Here is a 16,190-nt window from a genome sequence, read left to right as displayed (position 1 = left end):
GAGATTGTAGGGATAACTGAATGTTGCCAAAATAAATGACAGTATACATTCAAATCTAGCAGTAAACTCATGTGATAACAATGGAATGGCAGAGAAAATGCAGCAAGAACCAAGTACATAGGATAATAATTAATCAAGCTTTGGCACGATCATTTATGAAGGTCAGTAGCAATACAAAAGACCAACAGCAAACCAACCATCCAGAAACTACATTAGAAAAACTGAGCATCTAATAAGAAATACTGGCAGTCTCAATACTAGAGAACGAGAGCATCTCAATCACCACCAATCTTTTCAAACAGATATAACGAAGAACAGTCACCAGAACTACAGGTTCCATTAATCAGAAAAGATAGTATCTTGTATTGGTGGGTGGTTGGTAACTTGGTACTACAGCCACTGCCATGTTCCGTGACGAATCCCAGGCATAGTTGTGACGAATCTCAGGCATAGTTGAGGCGGAAAATGTCATTCAACACGTAGAAACTTCCCTGTGGTGTTGGCATTAAATGGAACATCTGCAGCAGTGGACATAAGTAAATTAAAGGGAAGTCATCTATTACATCAGAAATTAACCAGAACATAACCAGAGCACTTAACCAGATGCTACTTTTATCAACAACAAATTCCAAATGTCCAAGAAGAAAAATGAAATATCTCAAACAAGTATGTAAACTGGGTTTCAATCTGTGGCACACCCGTCTTCAACTTATCAAAAAAATGAAAAAAGAGAAAAAAAAAGGTAAAAGTAAATATATTTACTTAAGCTAAAGGAGGTGGGTGAGACTGAATCTCTGTTAATCTTAAGCTAAAAGTTAATATATTTGATACGATAGCGAGATACTACTGACCCTTATCCCCCAATAGGAGGAGATCATAAATGTCAGTCAGAGAGAGACTGTAAGACAAGAAGACATTTGAGGTTATTCTTGAAGTTTGCTTGAGCCATCACTAGCAAACCAAGATGCAAACAAGATGAACAATTATATAAACTTAATATCCCAACCACAAATAAAATTTGATAAAAGATGAAACTTATATGCCTAATGATGGAAGGCCTCAAGCTTTGCTGATCCATTAGATAAGCTCTCTTATTAGCTTCAGTTTTACAAAAAAAATTAAGGGCTTCATCTCACTGAGATCGTAGATTGTATAGGTTTCAATCAGGCACCATTATAATGCATCAAAGAAATTAAAGCTCATCAGCTTGGGAGAGGTAAGTGATATTCCCTAGGGTCAATAACATTTGAACATAATACAAGGTAGAATAACTGCTTTTGTTAGAATAAGGATAACAGCTAAATATTTCTTTCAAGTAATTTCTCGAATATCAGCTAATCATTTTGACACGTTGGCATCTCAATGCATATTAAACAACAATAGTCCTTTATCTGATAATTTCAACCAAGATAAACACAAGAGCTCCTTTCATCTCTATATATAGCTCCACCAAGATGTCCGAAATTTAGATTTTTTCGCTTCTTTGATTAACTGAACTTTAGATTAACCTAGGCTGGGCTCCCCTTATCTTTTTACAAACATAAGCACAAAATAGGTTGAGACGTAAAACAATAGAACAGAACTAGGTTTGCTTACAAATAAATAAAAAATTCCACTAATCATGGAAGAATTGAAAGACAGGAGTTGCTAACGTAAGAACTTTTCTAGAGTTAAAAGGCCACCAGAATCATACTGCACAGCAAACTGGGACAGGAGTTGCTAGCTTTGCTTACAAATAAATAAAAACTTTCCACTAATCATGGAAGAACTGAAAGACAGGAGTTGCTAACTTAAGAACTTTTCTAGAGTAAAAAGGCCACCAGAATCATACTGCACAGCAAACTGGGACCTTTTGTATAACATGAAAACCAGTGATATTTCTCTCATTAACCATAAACTCAATTATTCATTGGATATGGATCAGGTAAAATTACAAAGTTTGCTAAATAAACACCTATCACTTTACTTAAAACTATTCCAATTATCGACTTCAAAGTCAGGAAGTTATTACCATTAAACAGGAAATATTATTGAGAACAGTCAACACATAAAATATCTGGTTTCAAATGTAAGCTACGTGAAATAGACAAAGAATGTAATAGTAGCATACAATTAATATTACATGATATACAATTCTTGGGCCGAGTAAACGAGACCAAACAAATAGATTTTGCATAGCTTACAATACGAAATTTCACAAAAATGATATAGAGGATGTTATCATATAAGTTCACTTATATTTCATTGTACAGAAAGAGGAATACTAAATACATGTACAAATAAATAACCATATACAAACTCATACTTACAATTTGTTCTCGGGCATTGAAGTATTTACCCAAAAAGAAACAGTTTTGACGAGGACCCAAATCAGTAAACAACACACCTTAACCCATCCAAACCTTAAGAACCCGAGATATGATCGAGAAAGAAGAGGACCAAACCTGGCTAAACTTGAGAGGATACTGCTCGCCGCCGACCTGAAGCGACCCACTAACGAACACGATCACACCACCAGCAGGACCAGACGTCTGGCAATCGACGGTGGAGATGCTATGCGCGCACTGCTGGAAAGGGAGAGAAGCAATCTTGGCCGCAATGGCTTGCGCTCCTTGGGTCTTCGCTCCCTCGAAGGTTAGCATCGAGTTATCCTGGTAAAGCCCCACGAGATCCGCGCGGTTGTGGTCAAACGTGCGGTAGTAGTGCTCCACGAAAGCCTTCGCTAAGGAATCCGGATCCATCGCCATTGCGGCTGTGGTAGTTCCTTTCTCGGTTGAGACAAAAACCCTTATTTTCTTCCGCCGCCGCACGAGGTTTTGATGGGTTCGTGTGGTTCTCGAGGAGGAAACGAGAGAACGAGGTGACGGGATCCGCGGCATCATTTGTATTTAGGGAACCCGATGGCAATCGGATCGGGTCGGGTTCGTATCGGGTCGAATTGGGTAAGTTTAATTTTAATTAAATATAAATTATTCAGATATTTATATATTATTTAGATTATAAATATTAAAAAAAAACACTCTGTAGTTTACATTTTATTATCATTTGCACTCTAGGTTATTGGTATTTATCATTCGAACTCTGTATTATAGGTTTTAATCTTTCAAAATATTAACTTGATATCCGTAAATTATCCCTTATTTTTTATTAAAATAAGTAGCAGATGAAGAGTAAAGGGATAAAAAATATTCAATGACACCTATGATTAAGTTTACTAATGTATACAGTTATTTTCGGTTAAAAACTAATGTTGGGATAGTTTTGAGGATTAAACCTATAATATAGTAGTCGAATGATAAATATCGATAATATACGATGTAAATGATAATAGAAGTAAAATAAATGCTGGGTGTTTTCAATTAATTTCCCATAAATTTGTTATGGGATAAACAGATTATATAGGTCACAATTTAGTGATCTTTTATGAGCTGAAACCTTTTATTTGTACCAATTGGATGAGATGAGGGGGTCAATTTTATTGTGGTGGAAGGATGATTGCTATAACCACAAATGCAAGTGAAAAGAATGAGAAAGAGACCTTGATATAAATTTATCCGAAATGATTACACCATAAACCTTTATTTTAATGTGTAATTACAACCATGAATTCCTTCTTTGCTGAAGGACATGTATTCTTCACATGTTGAACAAATAAAAGAAAAATGTCAAGAACTGTTCTCTATGTACACTCGTATTCCTGGCAATGAAAAGTTTTAAACCTTTTGTATATCTTACATGATGGAGGATATCATTAGACGACTCTGGGTTCAGAAATGTCTCCTTCTAAATGTTGCAGATGGTCAAATTTTGAATCTGTTTGTGTCTGGCTTCGAGTATTGATTTTTAAGAATCTTGTGGTCTTCTACTACAACCACTGTGTTCTTAAATGGCATGCCAGACATAAGATACTTGTTCCAGCTCCAAAATCATCCCTGAATGAAAAAAGAAGGTTACAGTAGATTGCCAGTAAAAGGCCGATACGTGTTAATGGCACATATGCAAAGCGTGCATGACATGAGAGAACAAATTGCATATGAGTCATGCACACACGGAACAGCGATAGAGAATTTTCATCTCATTATAGTAGATCAAACTGAAGTTGATGGAGCTTCTCGACGAGCAACTGCACAGTCCAGCATTGATCTAAAAGAGCAGTCCTGGCATCAGCTATGGTGATTTTGCCTTGTCATCACTATGCAATTGCTGTAGCGGTCAGAAATGGCAGATTGATATCGTATAATTCAAGAACTGTCTCACAGCAGAAGCCATGGCAGATTGTAACCTATCGAACATATTCAAGTTTCTTATTCTGTTTATATGACTTATATCTTGTCCTCCTTTCAAGGATTAATATGATGAAAGTTAGCAGAGTGTTTAACTTTTAACTACATTGGTTGTCAATCACTGGCAGCAGCCATGGCAGATTGTAGCCTATAGAACATATTCAAGTTTATTATTCTGTTTATATGACTTATATCTTGTTCTCCTTTCAAGGATTAATATGAGGAAAGTTAGAACAGTGTTTTAACTTTTTAAATACTTTGTTGTCGATCACTGGCATCTCGACTATAGGAAATTCCTACCGCTAGGGTTGCAGAGAATATATGGTCCACTATTGCTCATCAACTATATAATCAAAGAATGCTAGGTCCTTTTACATCAAAAAAGTGGAGTTTCATTTATCAAGAGAAAATAAGAAACAGACAAAAATGTTTAATGGATGATTCTGATATCAAATAGAAGCGAATCTAGTAGGAAGCATATGATAAATGATGTATCTAATTTGATAGTTGTCGAGAGTTAAGCTTAGTCACCATTGTTAGAAGATGTAACTTTCCTTTTTGCTAATTCCAAACTATTGACACTTTTTAATACTTTGTTTTGATAGTATAATTATGATTCTCTTATCTTCTTTTTTCCTTCTTATTCTTTGATTCTTCTCTTTTGATTGAATTTGATATGTTGATTACATAGTTGTAACTTATCTTATAAATATAGACAATTCAGAAAAATTACTTGCAACCTCCTTGGGCTGGTTCATAGCAACTATCATGCAGCATGAAACATATGGTCTCGTTTGGTTCGTACATAAAGTTTTTTAAGAATAATTTTATATACACCTCTTAAATGTAAATTAGGTATATCTATAAATTTACTTACATTTTATTGTTTAGTTGTAAAATATAATGATTATCTTGAATAAATTTATATAAGAATCTGTGTTTGGCCACTAACTATGAACAAGTATTGTACTAAAAATTTTGTTTAGAAAATATGCATAATTTTATCACACATTTTACCTATGATAAAATTTTCTGAATAACTTGACTTACCTTATACAAGGTTTGCCTAAAATATAAATAAGTGTTTGATTGCAAAATATATTTAAGAGAGTCCTAATTTATAAATAAGTATCCCTTATGTACGAACCAAACTCCACCGTAATATATTCAATTAAATATATCGATCGATATTGATTGATTCTCATTTTTCATCTTATGACATTCTAAGAATAATTATATATGTATTGCTATGTTGTACCTTTCACTGTTTCTTCGTGTCACTTTGTAGAGTTGTGGAATGTGAATTTGTGTGACCAAAATACTAACATGGAGAATTCTGAATTGATCAAATTGCTTACTAAAAAAGATTCCAATTGAATGAAATTAATTGTTAAGGCAATGAAATGAACTAAAAGAAATGCTTACTCTTTGAAGAAGCCCCGCACCTAATCAGGCCCACGAGTGCCCGCCATGGATAAAGCTCATGCTGACATCCTCCAATATCATTTCCATATATGGCTACTTGATCTTTTTGAAAAATCGAGCTACTTCTCTGTACAGCTGCTCCTCTTCAAATGGCTTCGAGACATATCCATCCATTCCACTTTTTAAGCACTCCTCTTGTGTTGCCTGGATCACATCAGCTGTCATGGCCAATATTGGAATGTCCCAGTGCAGAAAATCTCCGCAAGTCTCTGATGATACTTCTCCTTGTTTAATGCGGTCATTTAGATCAGCTTCCAGCTCCCTTATCCTCCTTGTGGCTTCAAATCTGACAGAAAATCAGAGAGTTTACTCGAGAGTTAAATTTTTTTACTTGGTTAAAAAATTCAGAAGTGTGATCAAGACCAGAAACTCATTATTCTAAAATCTAACAAGAGAATATCAAGAACGAAGTTAAGATATCTCATAAGACAAGGCTCTCGCCTCAATAATGTTAATCCATTTGGAGAAACAATTACAAATATACAGCTTTTAACACATATAACCAAGTGGCAGAAATGAAGTATGATTAGGTAGAACCCTGCTAATAAAAGTAAAACAAAATGAAGCAAGTAAAATATATACCCATCAATCTCGGGCATTTGAATATCCATGAAACAGGCATCAAAAGAGTGTGGTGGTTTCAGCATCATGATCGCCTTTTCCCCACCATCAACACAAGTTACTTTAGCACCATACTTCTTCAGAGCACCCGAAGCTACTCTGAGATTCACTATATTGTCGTCTACAACAAGAATTTGCTTCCCATGAATCAGGCTGTGCAAGGATGGACTACTGAGCGCTCCATTTCTGTAATTTTCTCTATCTTCACTACCTAAAGCTCTCTGCAAAGACACCTGCAGCATGCTTGCTCTGAGGGGCTTCATGATTATAGTTGAATTGTATTCCTTAGAACCAGGTAAGCTACTCTTGATAGAACTTGTAGGATTAGCTAAAACAAAAAATTTTGGAATATCTGGTTGGTCTACATTCCTCAATTCACTAATAAAATAAGGATAGAAATTAGCCTCCTTTATCCAGGTTTCCTCATCAATAAGCACCAACTTTACAAGCAATGCCCCATCAATAATTCTCGGAAGGACTTGAATTAAGTCCTTGCTCAATTCAGCATGAATTCCTAGCCTTTGCAAATGGTACTTTGTAACCTTGGCACGGGAAGATCTGTGGTCGACCACCAATGCAGTCATCCCTTGAAATTCAGATACTTTATAGCTTTTTATATTAGCATAAGCTCTTGTAAGGACTGCAGTAAAGGTGAAAGTAGAACCAATCTGAGGTATGCTCACAAATCCAATCTCTCCCTTCATGAGACCGACTAAGCACTTACTGATGCTTAGTCCAATTCCAGTTCCCCCATGGATGCGAGAAATTGATGGACGCACCTGCATAAAAGGAGTGAACATGCGGGATTGGGCTTCCAGAGGGATCCCCACTCCTGTATCTTCAACAGATATGATTAGGTTTATCAGATCAGACGAGGTGGTTAACAAAGAAGACTGCTCAGAAGAACATAATTCCTGACTGAATATCTTAAAGTTCTTCCAGCTATGCCTTCTATCTGCCACTGGCAATCCACTTACGGTATTGCTGTATTCAGCTATTTCTGTTTCTGATGAATCTAGCACCTCTTCAACAAGATGAACAGTCACGTAAATGTGTCCTTTTTCTGTGAACTGCCAAAGAGAGGTGTAAATGACAAATGTTTCAAGAATACAAATTTCCTTGTTTCCTGTTAACATCAAATGAAGATGCTTACTTTGATTGAGTTTCCCATGAGGTTTGTGATGATTTGCCTCATTCTCCCAGCATCACCAATGAGAGTTTCTGGAACTTGATCAGACACATATACTGCCAACTAAATTATACGAAAGAGCTGAATGAAGTTAGGGGATGAACTATGAAGACAAAAAAAAAAATATTTGATAACATGATGTTGAGATCTCTTAGATACCTCTATTCCACTCTCCTGAGCCTTGCCACAGAAGAGAGACATTATGTCATCCAAAACTGCTCGCAGATCAAATGGGACAGCCTCAAGCTCAAGCTTACCAGATTCAATCTTTGCCTGATCAAGAACCTCATTTATAAGCGACACCAGAGCTTTTCCACTGGCCTGTGCAGTTCTGACATAGTCTTGTTGAGTTATATCCAAATCAGTATCCACAAGCATCTGCAGCATTCCTGGAAAGGTGCGAATTGTCAAGACCATCTCATGCTAAACCACCAAACTTTTATTGGTCTAACAGAAGTTTTAGATTGTCACCTAGAACACCGTTCATTGGAGTTCTGATCTCATGAGAAACAGTTGCCAAGAACTACAGACATGAAAAGGAACTGTTGTTATTAGAAGTACAAGCCAAATAGGTATAATTGGTGAAAGATCAAAGTTATCAACCAGATACTAAGTTTTCATGAAAATTGGCAAATATTGAAACTAATACCTGAGATTTAGCAACATCTGCAGCTTCTGCGCGCTTTTTGAGTTCCATCATTTCTCGATAATCATCTTCCACTTTTGCAATGCGGTTGACCGTCGCATGAAATATGTAGCCGATCAGTAAAACAATCACAAATGTTCCAATTGACGTCGTAATTGCAAGCCAAGGCAATGGTGACTTTTGCTTGTACCTGTTGAAATAAATATTTATATAAGATTACATCCCTGACTTGCTCTCCTGAAAAAGTGATTTATATCAAAGATGAGATCAATTACCTGCAATGCATCTCATGCTTTCTTACTGGATCTCCAAAGTTAAGTGAGCTGTTATGATATATATTGTTACCAGTCACATTGGAACCATACATGCTGATCTGACCGTTAGTGGTATCATACACATTGACCATAATGGACTGCTTACATGCAAGTTGGTGGAGTAACTTATCCACCAGTGCTTCTACATCAAATATTCCACCTAAATACCTGTTTAGGACAGTTAATGGATCTTTATGTGTCCTGAACACATTAGCTGAATGCTTTATTACCCTCTCAGAAACTTGAAACATATAAAACTCACCCTATGACTGCTTGAATACGTTGAGCTGGAGTTGCATTTGAAGGAAGCTCAGGCTTATATACTGCATAAGTCAGAATAACTCCTAGACGATTTGATTTTAGAAGCTGAAAAGGAGCAGTTAAGACACCTTTCCCAGATTCTCTAGCTCGTAGTATGTTCTCACGATCTTCCTGTACGAATAGACATTTTAGATTGATGATCAAACATGATAAGATGACAAGAAAAGCCGAACTATATCAGACAAAGTTTCAGAGCCAATAGCAAAATGATCAACAGTAGGATATGGAGAACATTTAAATGAAAATTGAGAATCAATTAGCTGAATGATAAAGTATCACTTTATCAAATACAGATGAACTGGTGAAAGATAATGACTTGAACTATAAGCTATTCTTTGGCTCAATCAAACACTTACTCACAGTAAGAATTGTGGTAAACACCAGGAAATGATAATGATGTATACGAAATCATCTTAGCTCATAAAAGCAGGTGAATTCCACCTAGAATCTTCCAGGTATTTGCATGTATGGTATTATGATAATGATGAAGTATAACAGAAGGCAAGATCACATGGAAAAATTTAACTTGGGCCTCACATTTCCAGATAACATATCCAGAGACACGACATGTTTGTAGGTATCTTGGGCAAAAATAACGGGAGCATATTCCTCTGCATCAGGTGATGCTTCCTGGATCTCAGCTACTGCCTTGTCTCCCCGAACCGGGGATTGCTTAGAGGAGTACATCTTCTTTATGATCCATCCTTGCTTCTTTTCAAACTGCTCTCTTTCAGAGTGGAGCACCTTCACCGCGTAAGCCACTCCACTGGTAAGTGGCCTCTCAAAAGCAGTTCTTTCTGCATACCTTGCAAAAGTCATCTGCAGGACATGGATTTAGCATCACATAAGTCAATTTCCTGAATTTTGGCTGAAAATAGCCCGAATTAAGCACTACTAAGGAATAGAAGTTCCATTTACTCATTAATATTGGCAACAATATAAGAAACACAAACTAATTAGATCAAGAAAGAAGGAAAAGCCAAGAAAAGTCATTGCCTGATCAATGGCAGATGGCTCTTTGGCATGGTGAAAGGTTGAGACCAGGATTGCCAAGGCCTGGAGATGGTTCATGCTCACATTGAACTGATCCTGAAGCATCCTGGCACGCTCGTCGCACATATTTGCGAGGATCTCTCTCCTCTTATCAATAGCTTGGGAGTTCATTAACAAGAAAATCCAAAGAGAGCCCACAAATCCAGCAACCACCCACAAGAAGAGGAGCTTCCACCACCATGTTTTTCTGTCCACTTTCGATGGGAAGTAGTGGTTATAAAGATGGCTCCTCCAGCCTTTCTGCGAGAATTTCTCCGGCAACTCCACCCAGAGATTGCTCTTACTACTGGTAATCAAGCTAGTCTTCTTCTCCATTACCTCAGCATTGGAGAACCATGTCATGGGGATCTCCAACATACCATTAAAACAAGGTACAGGAACACTGGAATCCAGCCTATACTTCAACCAAAGAACTGATCCAAGTGGTTAGCCAATCTGACAATGGAACACTAAAAAAAAGAAAGAAAGAGCCCAGCTAATAAATGGAAGGGGCTGTGGAGGAACAGAAGCGTGTGCACCACAGTAGCCTTCAATGCAAAAAGGAAACTTCTCCCTCAGACCATCTCAAACAGTCCTATCTAGCTCACAGTTGAACACTAAGCCACAGTATTCGAACTTATAAGAGAAAAGAAATTGGAGAGATCATCATACCCATAACCCATAGCTAAACATACAACCCAAGTATCTAAAATTGAAAACGAAACCCAATTCCCCAAGCAAAGGAAGAACCTTTTGACATCCTTTCACTGCTTGGACCCCTCAACCTCACATGTAAACACCCCCCCACCCCCCCAATCAAAATCCATATGATAAACAACTAAAAACCTCAAAAAGATCAAAGCTTGGAGAACAAAACAAGGACAGAGCAAGAAAGCAGACTAATCTAGACGAAACCCATCAAGGAATCTGGCTTAAAATCTCAGTTTCCTCAATCTGACTTCCGAAAATCAACCACACTATTTGGTCCCAAGGGGTTGACCCGGAACAGGGGAAGAAGGGGAGGGATAAACTGGATGATGTGGTGATGATAGAAGGAAGTCCTTATTCATGGGTTCTGGGAAAGAAGATTCCTGAGAGAGAATAAGGGAGAATAATAAGTTATGGGAGAGACATCTGATTGCGAACGCCATTATCTACCCAAAGAAACTAATAAATTTAGCAAAAGAGAGAGAGAGAGAGAGAGAGAGAGAGAGAGCGCGCTAGGGACGAAATTATCAAGTAGTTATTTTCATTTCACACCCTACATTATGTATCTATCTCTCTTTCCACCCTACCTTTTAACTACTTTTTATTCGACCTCTGCGTTCCTTTTTTTTTTTTTAATAAAATACCAAAAATCACTCCGTGTTTCCGATACGCTCAATTGGACCAAAAGTTAATCTATCAAAGTAGACACTAACCCTAATATTATTTTAACCTAACTAAAGATATCAAATAAAAGAAATACCCTACGTATGATAACATGGATTAGATGCCAGCCTACTACTACTACTACTACGATATCATATTCAAAACACAACAATAGTAGCCCAAGAATTCAAGTCCGCGCGATCGAAATCACTTAGTACATATGATTAATGAAGTAGGGAAAAAGAATTACTCATAAGGAGAAGGTGGTGGTTAAGTGTAAAGTGGTAAAAAGATAAACGGAGTAAACAGTAATAAACAGGTAAACCAGGGTGTGAAATGAAAAGAAAAGGAATTCCAATTATCAAACTGAGGATCCCAATCAGAAAGAAGAGTGCACAAGCCCTGCACGCAAGTGTGTTGTTTTCTGCCCTTCTCTTTGTGGGAGCGGGGGGGGGGACTCTGCACGTACGTACCTTTCCTACCCCCGCCAACGCCCTCGCTTGACGGGGAAAAGACCAAAATGCCCTCGTTCATTTCTTCTAATTCCCAGCCCCGGTGGATCGGGATAAAGTTTGTTCCAGTTCACTCGGACATGGTGAGGGGGGGTCTGGCCAAAAGGGTAGGTAGGGGTTTAGATAAATAAGATAAATTTTTAATTATTATTATTATTATTATTATTTTTCAGGTGAATGAGTTGCTTTTGGAAATGGGATGGATGGAGAGGTGTGGTGAGATGATGAGAGGAATGATAAGGGGGGTGGGCCCACCATAAAAGCTCCAATTGAGACAGCTTATAGTCTTCTGGAGTAGATCACAAAATTTGGGCTTCTTTTGGTCTCCATCCAATAATGAAGAGAGAGAGACGAGGGTATTTTTACTTGCACAGGAGGAGGAGGAGGAATATTCTTCTCTTTAGTATTTAGAAAATATTAATTTTTAAATTTAAATATGATACTAGATGAGTTATAAAATCGCTGATAAGTATCTCACTATGAATTTATGATATATGATATACACTCACACTATATAAAAGTGACTTGTTAATCCAAATGATGGTTCTTTTGGACACCATGTAGGCTTTCCACCATGAGGAGCTATGGCTAATGACACTCTAGGTGAAAGGAAGAAACCAATTATTGGAGGGGAAGTTACCTAATTAGGTTAGCCTTGAAATTGGTGACCTCACTTTAACTTACCTATAAGTGGAATAACCTATCCTCCTCCTTTTCTTACAAAAAGTACAAGCAATTATTTGAAGGGACAATTACAGTCTGACCCCCCTCAATTTTTTCACTCCCCAATTTTATTTTAAAGCATATATTAGCCTTGTAAACTATAGATTTTAATGAAAAATGTTATATAATCATTTTTTTCTTAATTTTATTCTCTTTTGTCTGCTTTAAGATGAGAGTAAGAGACTCTCTAGAGGGCTTACAATTGACCTTGTGTAACTGTTAGTTTTTTAAATCAATAAATTAACTCCGCCATTCTCAATATTATATTTTGATGAGGGTAATTAAGTTTTTTTATATTTTCATCAATGGCTAATTAATAGGTGTAACTCGGCACAGAAGGTTAAGTGCTTAAATTTAAAATATATTAGATAGGTGCAAGTAACTATTAGACTAAATTACGAAATGATAAACAGTAATTTATTCTATTAATAATTTATATATATATATGAAAATTGTGCAGTTTTTTATTTTGTCACTTAGGCTCATTTTTAATTTCCTTTCAAAGTATTTTTTCTATTTTTCTTTTCAAATTTGCCCTTGTCATCATTTATTGTCTTATTAAATGTTAATCAAATACTAAGGAGTGATGATAGGAGTGGCATTGTACTTTTCATCTTATTCTCTTGCTTTTCTTCTCGTTCTTCTTCCTCAATCTCCTAATTATTCTTTTTTATATAATTTTCTCTAGTCACTTTAAAATTAATAAAGTAAAAGACTCATTAGAAAATTTTGAAATTCATAAATTAACTAGGAAATTTATAAATTAATTATAAAACTTATAAAATTAACTATATATCTAATACGAAATCATGTAGTAAAATAAATAGTCGTCGCTTTCTTTTAGGTATTCACAGCACCAATATTCTCTCTTTTGAACGGTTAATTTTTTTTATTTAATTTCTTTAGCTCTTTCAATAGAGAAAAAAAGCTTGTATCCTTCGTTTTAAAAGGTTGACTATAACATTATATTCTCCTGGCTCTTTCAATTAGGAAAAGAAAGTCTTATTTATAGTTAAGAATTTGTGTTAGATTTAAAATAATGTTCATAACCATTAGAAAATATTAGTGATTATGAAATTTCTTCATCTTTCTTTTATGATGTAACTCATAGTTTATTTATAATAAATTATAAAAAAATTTACTCTACTCTTTTTTCCACATATTCTTATATACTTTACTTATTCACTACCTTATTTTTCTTGTATGGGAGGCTTGTATAAAATCTATAAATGTTTGAATAGGCTTGTTATAGAGTTTTTTACTCTCTTCTCTTCTACTGTTCTTCTTCTATTAATTTTACGAATTTTGCAATTAATCTAAAAATTTTGCTATTAATTTATGAATTATGTAGTTATATTTACTATATTTTTTTTAATTCTTATTTTTGACTAAAAATAATTTTATATAAGCCTCTTAGACAATGAAAATAAAAAGGTGGATGAGTGAAATATATAAGAATAAATAGAAAAGGAGTAGGGTTAAAAGGAATTTATAAATAAACTATGAATTTTGTTAATTATCTACAAATTATGATCATAAAAAGAAAGATGATGAGGAGAAATAAGAGAGATACAACTCTATTCAAATTTTTGGCTCATAATCACTGACACCTTTCTAATTGTTATGAGCAATATTTTAATTTAACATAATTTTTTAAGTGTGTATGAGATTTTTCTCCCAATTAAAAGGACTAAAAAAAATTAAATACTATAATCAACCTTTCAAAAGAGAGAATATTAGTACTACGGGTAGTTAATAGAAAGCGACAATCATTTATTCATTGTATGATTTCGTATTAGGAACATAGTTAATTTAAAAATTTTATAATTACTACACAAAATTTAAAGTTTTTCTAATTAGTCTCTTAGTTTATTAATTAAAGAGCGATTAAAGAAGACTTGTATAGAAAAAAATAAGAAAAAGATTAAGAAATAGAGGAAGAAAAAGCAACGACAGCAACAGTAGGAGAAGAAGCAGATAAAGAAGAAAAAGTGTATGAGGTCACTTCTCTCTTGTAGTGTTCCATCAGCATTTAATGAGATACTAAAATGACAGGATGATAAACTTTAAAGAAAAAAATAGAAAATATCTCATCTATAAATAAAATAAAATAAAATAAAATAAAAGGCCTGGGTGACAAAATAAAAAACCTACTGAATGCACTTATTTTTAACATTAAATTCGAATTTTTTTTTAATAATGAAATGCATACAATTGATAAAAGAGTTGCCCACAAGGACTTACTTTTGCTATTATAAAAACTAAAGAGCTTTTTTCAAAAAAATGCCCCTATTTTAGTAGGATGTGTAATATAATAATCTCCTGCATTGATGACTATAGTAGTCAAAATAAATTACATCCAATTGGGACTTGCTTCTCTTTTCAAACATATATATCGATTCCATCGCTATACTAAAAATATAATTACTTGTGATCCGTAATTTTCTCCAACTAATCCATCCTAATGCCTTGCACGTGCCAAACTTCTTTCAAGATTATTGCTTAATTAAACTCCTAAGCTACTATTAATTATCTATAATATAGACACTTGCATTAGAAAATACAAAAATAATAATAAAAATTTAGAGAAATTAATCGAAAACACTCTGCATTTTATTTTTATTTATATTTATATCATACCTTAAAGCAAAAGAAATTGAATAATAAAATTTAGAGAAATTGATCAAAAATACACTGTATTTTATTTTTACAATTACTTATACCCTACCTTAGGGCTTAATAATAAAAAACATAGTTTTTTTTACTAAGTGTAATTATATACATTAGTTAACTTAATTATAAATATAAATACTGAGTCAGGGCACAACTTAGAGTGTTTTTTATTCTGCCGATGCTATTAGGTTAAATTTAACTCTATTTGCGAAGATTAAACCGAATAATAAATGCCAGCTTAGTTTTTGGATCAATTTCAGAGAAGTTTATTAGAACCATTTAATTGAATATAACTGCAATCTATTTAAAAAAATATGATTATTGAGAAGTAGAAGAAGCATCAAAGAATAATATAACTATAATAAAAAAAAAGATGCCTCTTCTACACACACCTAAAAGAAAGTATCTTATCCAAATGAGGATCAACATGTATACCCCTTCTATGGTTCTTTGCATTGATGCCTAAGAGAATAAAGGTGTTTTTGTCTTTTATAATTAAATTGGTTATATTTTAAAGAGTAGTAGGTTTGAAGAATATTCATGCAAAATAAATAAATAAATAAATAAGTGTTTTAAAAATATTCATATATAAAAATTTATTGTTTTGACAAATATATATATATATATAAACTTAAAATATGCTCACAAATAAGAGATTTTGGAATGGTACACATGGAAAAAAAAACCCATATTTTCCCTATTCTTCTATCTCAGAGGAGGCCCTTATTATTATTATTATTATTATTATTATTATTATTATTATTATTATTATTATTATTATTATTATAGAGCATATTATAAGCTAGACAATATGGTTAAACATATTGTAAGAATTTAAACCTAAATTTCTTCGTTGAAAAGTAAGACCCACAGATATCTTTGTGCTTGTCCCTATTTATTCTACTTTTGTAAATTTGTAGGCATTGTTTGATTGAAGAATAAGGTAACTTATGGATAGTGTTATACTCATATTTCATCCATAATTTAGAAAAGAGCTATATATATGTGTGTGTGTGTGTG

The 16,190-nt window shown here is 34.3% G+C and overlaps 2 protein-coding genes across 4 annotated transcripts; both read right to left on the bottom strand.

The window, feature by feature from the left end:
• Positions 1 to 120: 120 nt before the first annotated feature.
• Positions 121 to 2,858, bottom strand: LOC140768621 (nuclear transport factor 2B-like). The gene is made up of 2 exons (XM_073108963.1): positions 2,445 to 2,858; positions 121 to 518 (listed from the first exon to the last, which is right to left on the bottom strand). Exons 1-2 carry the CDS (start codon positions 2,745 to 2,747, stop codon positions 444 to 446), a joined length of 378 nt encoding a protein of 125 aa, XP_072965064.1. The 5' UTR covers positions 2,748 to 2,858; the 3' UTR covers positions 121 to 443.
• Positions 2,859 to 3,524: 666 nt separating this feature from the next.
• Positions 3,525 to 11,063, bottom strand: LOC140768149 (probable histidine kinase 3). 3 transcript variants are annotated; one of them, XM_073108297.1, is made up of 11 exons: positions 9,856 to 11,063; positions 9,397 to 9,678; positions 8,801 to 8,970; positions 8,500 to 8,706; positions 8,228 to 8,414; positions 8,050 to 8,101; positions 7,738 to 7,967; positions 7,543 to 7,641; positions 6,351 to 7,459; positions 5,709 to 6,054; positions 3,525 to 4,192 (listed from the first exon to the last, which is right to left on the bottom strand). In XM_073108297.1, exons 1-10 carry the CDS (start codon positions 10,267 to 10,269, stop codon positions 5,802 to 5,804), a joined length of 3,003 nt encoding a protein of 1,000 aa, XP_072964398.1. In that variant the 5' UTR covers positions 10,270 to 11,063; the 3' UTR covers positions 3,525 to 4,192; positions 5,709 to 5,801. The 3 variants fall into 3 exon arrangements, with proteins under 3 accessions (XP_072964398.1, XP_072964397.1, XP_072964399.1); XM_073108296.1 differs by having other exon boundaries at positions 3,525 to 3,932; XM_073108298.1 differs by having other exon boundaries at positions 3,525 to 3,932; positions 5,729 to 6,054.
• Between the last annotated feature and the right edge of the window lie 5,127 nt (positions 11,064 to 16,190).

The sequence above is a fragment of the Typha angustifolia genome, chromosome 10 (genome assembly GCF_048772165.1).
Source record: "Typha angustifolia cultivar Huaian chromosome 10, ASM4877216v1, whole genome shotgun sequence".
NCBI classification, from domain to species: domain Eukaryota; kingdom Viridiplantae; phylum Streptophyta; class Magnoliopsida; order Poales; family Typhaceae; genus Typha; species Typha angustifolia.
This window is presented reverse-complemented; position numbering and strand designations above follow the sequence as displayed.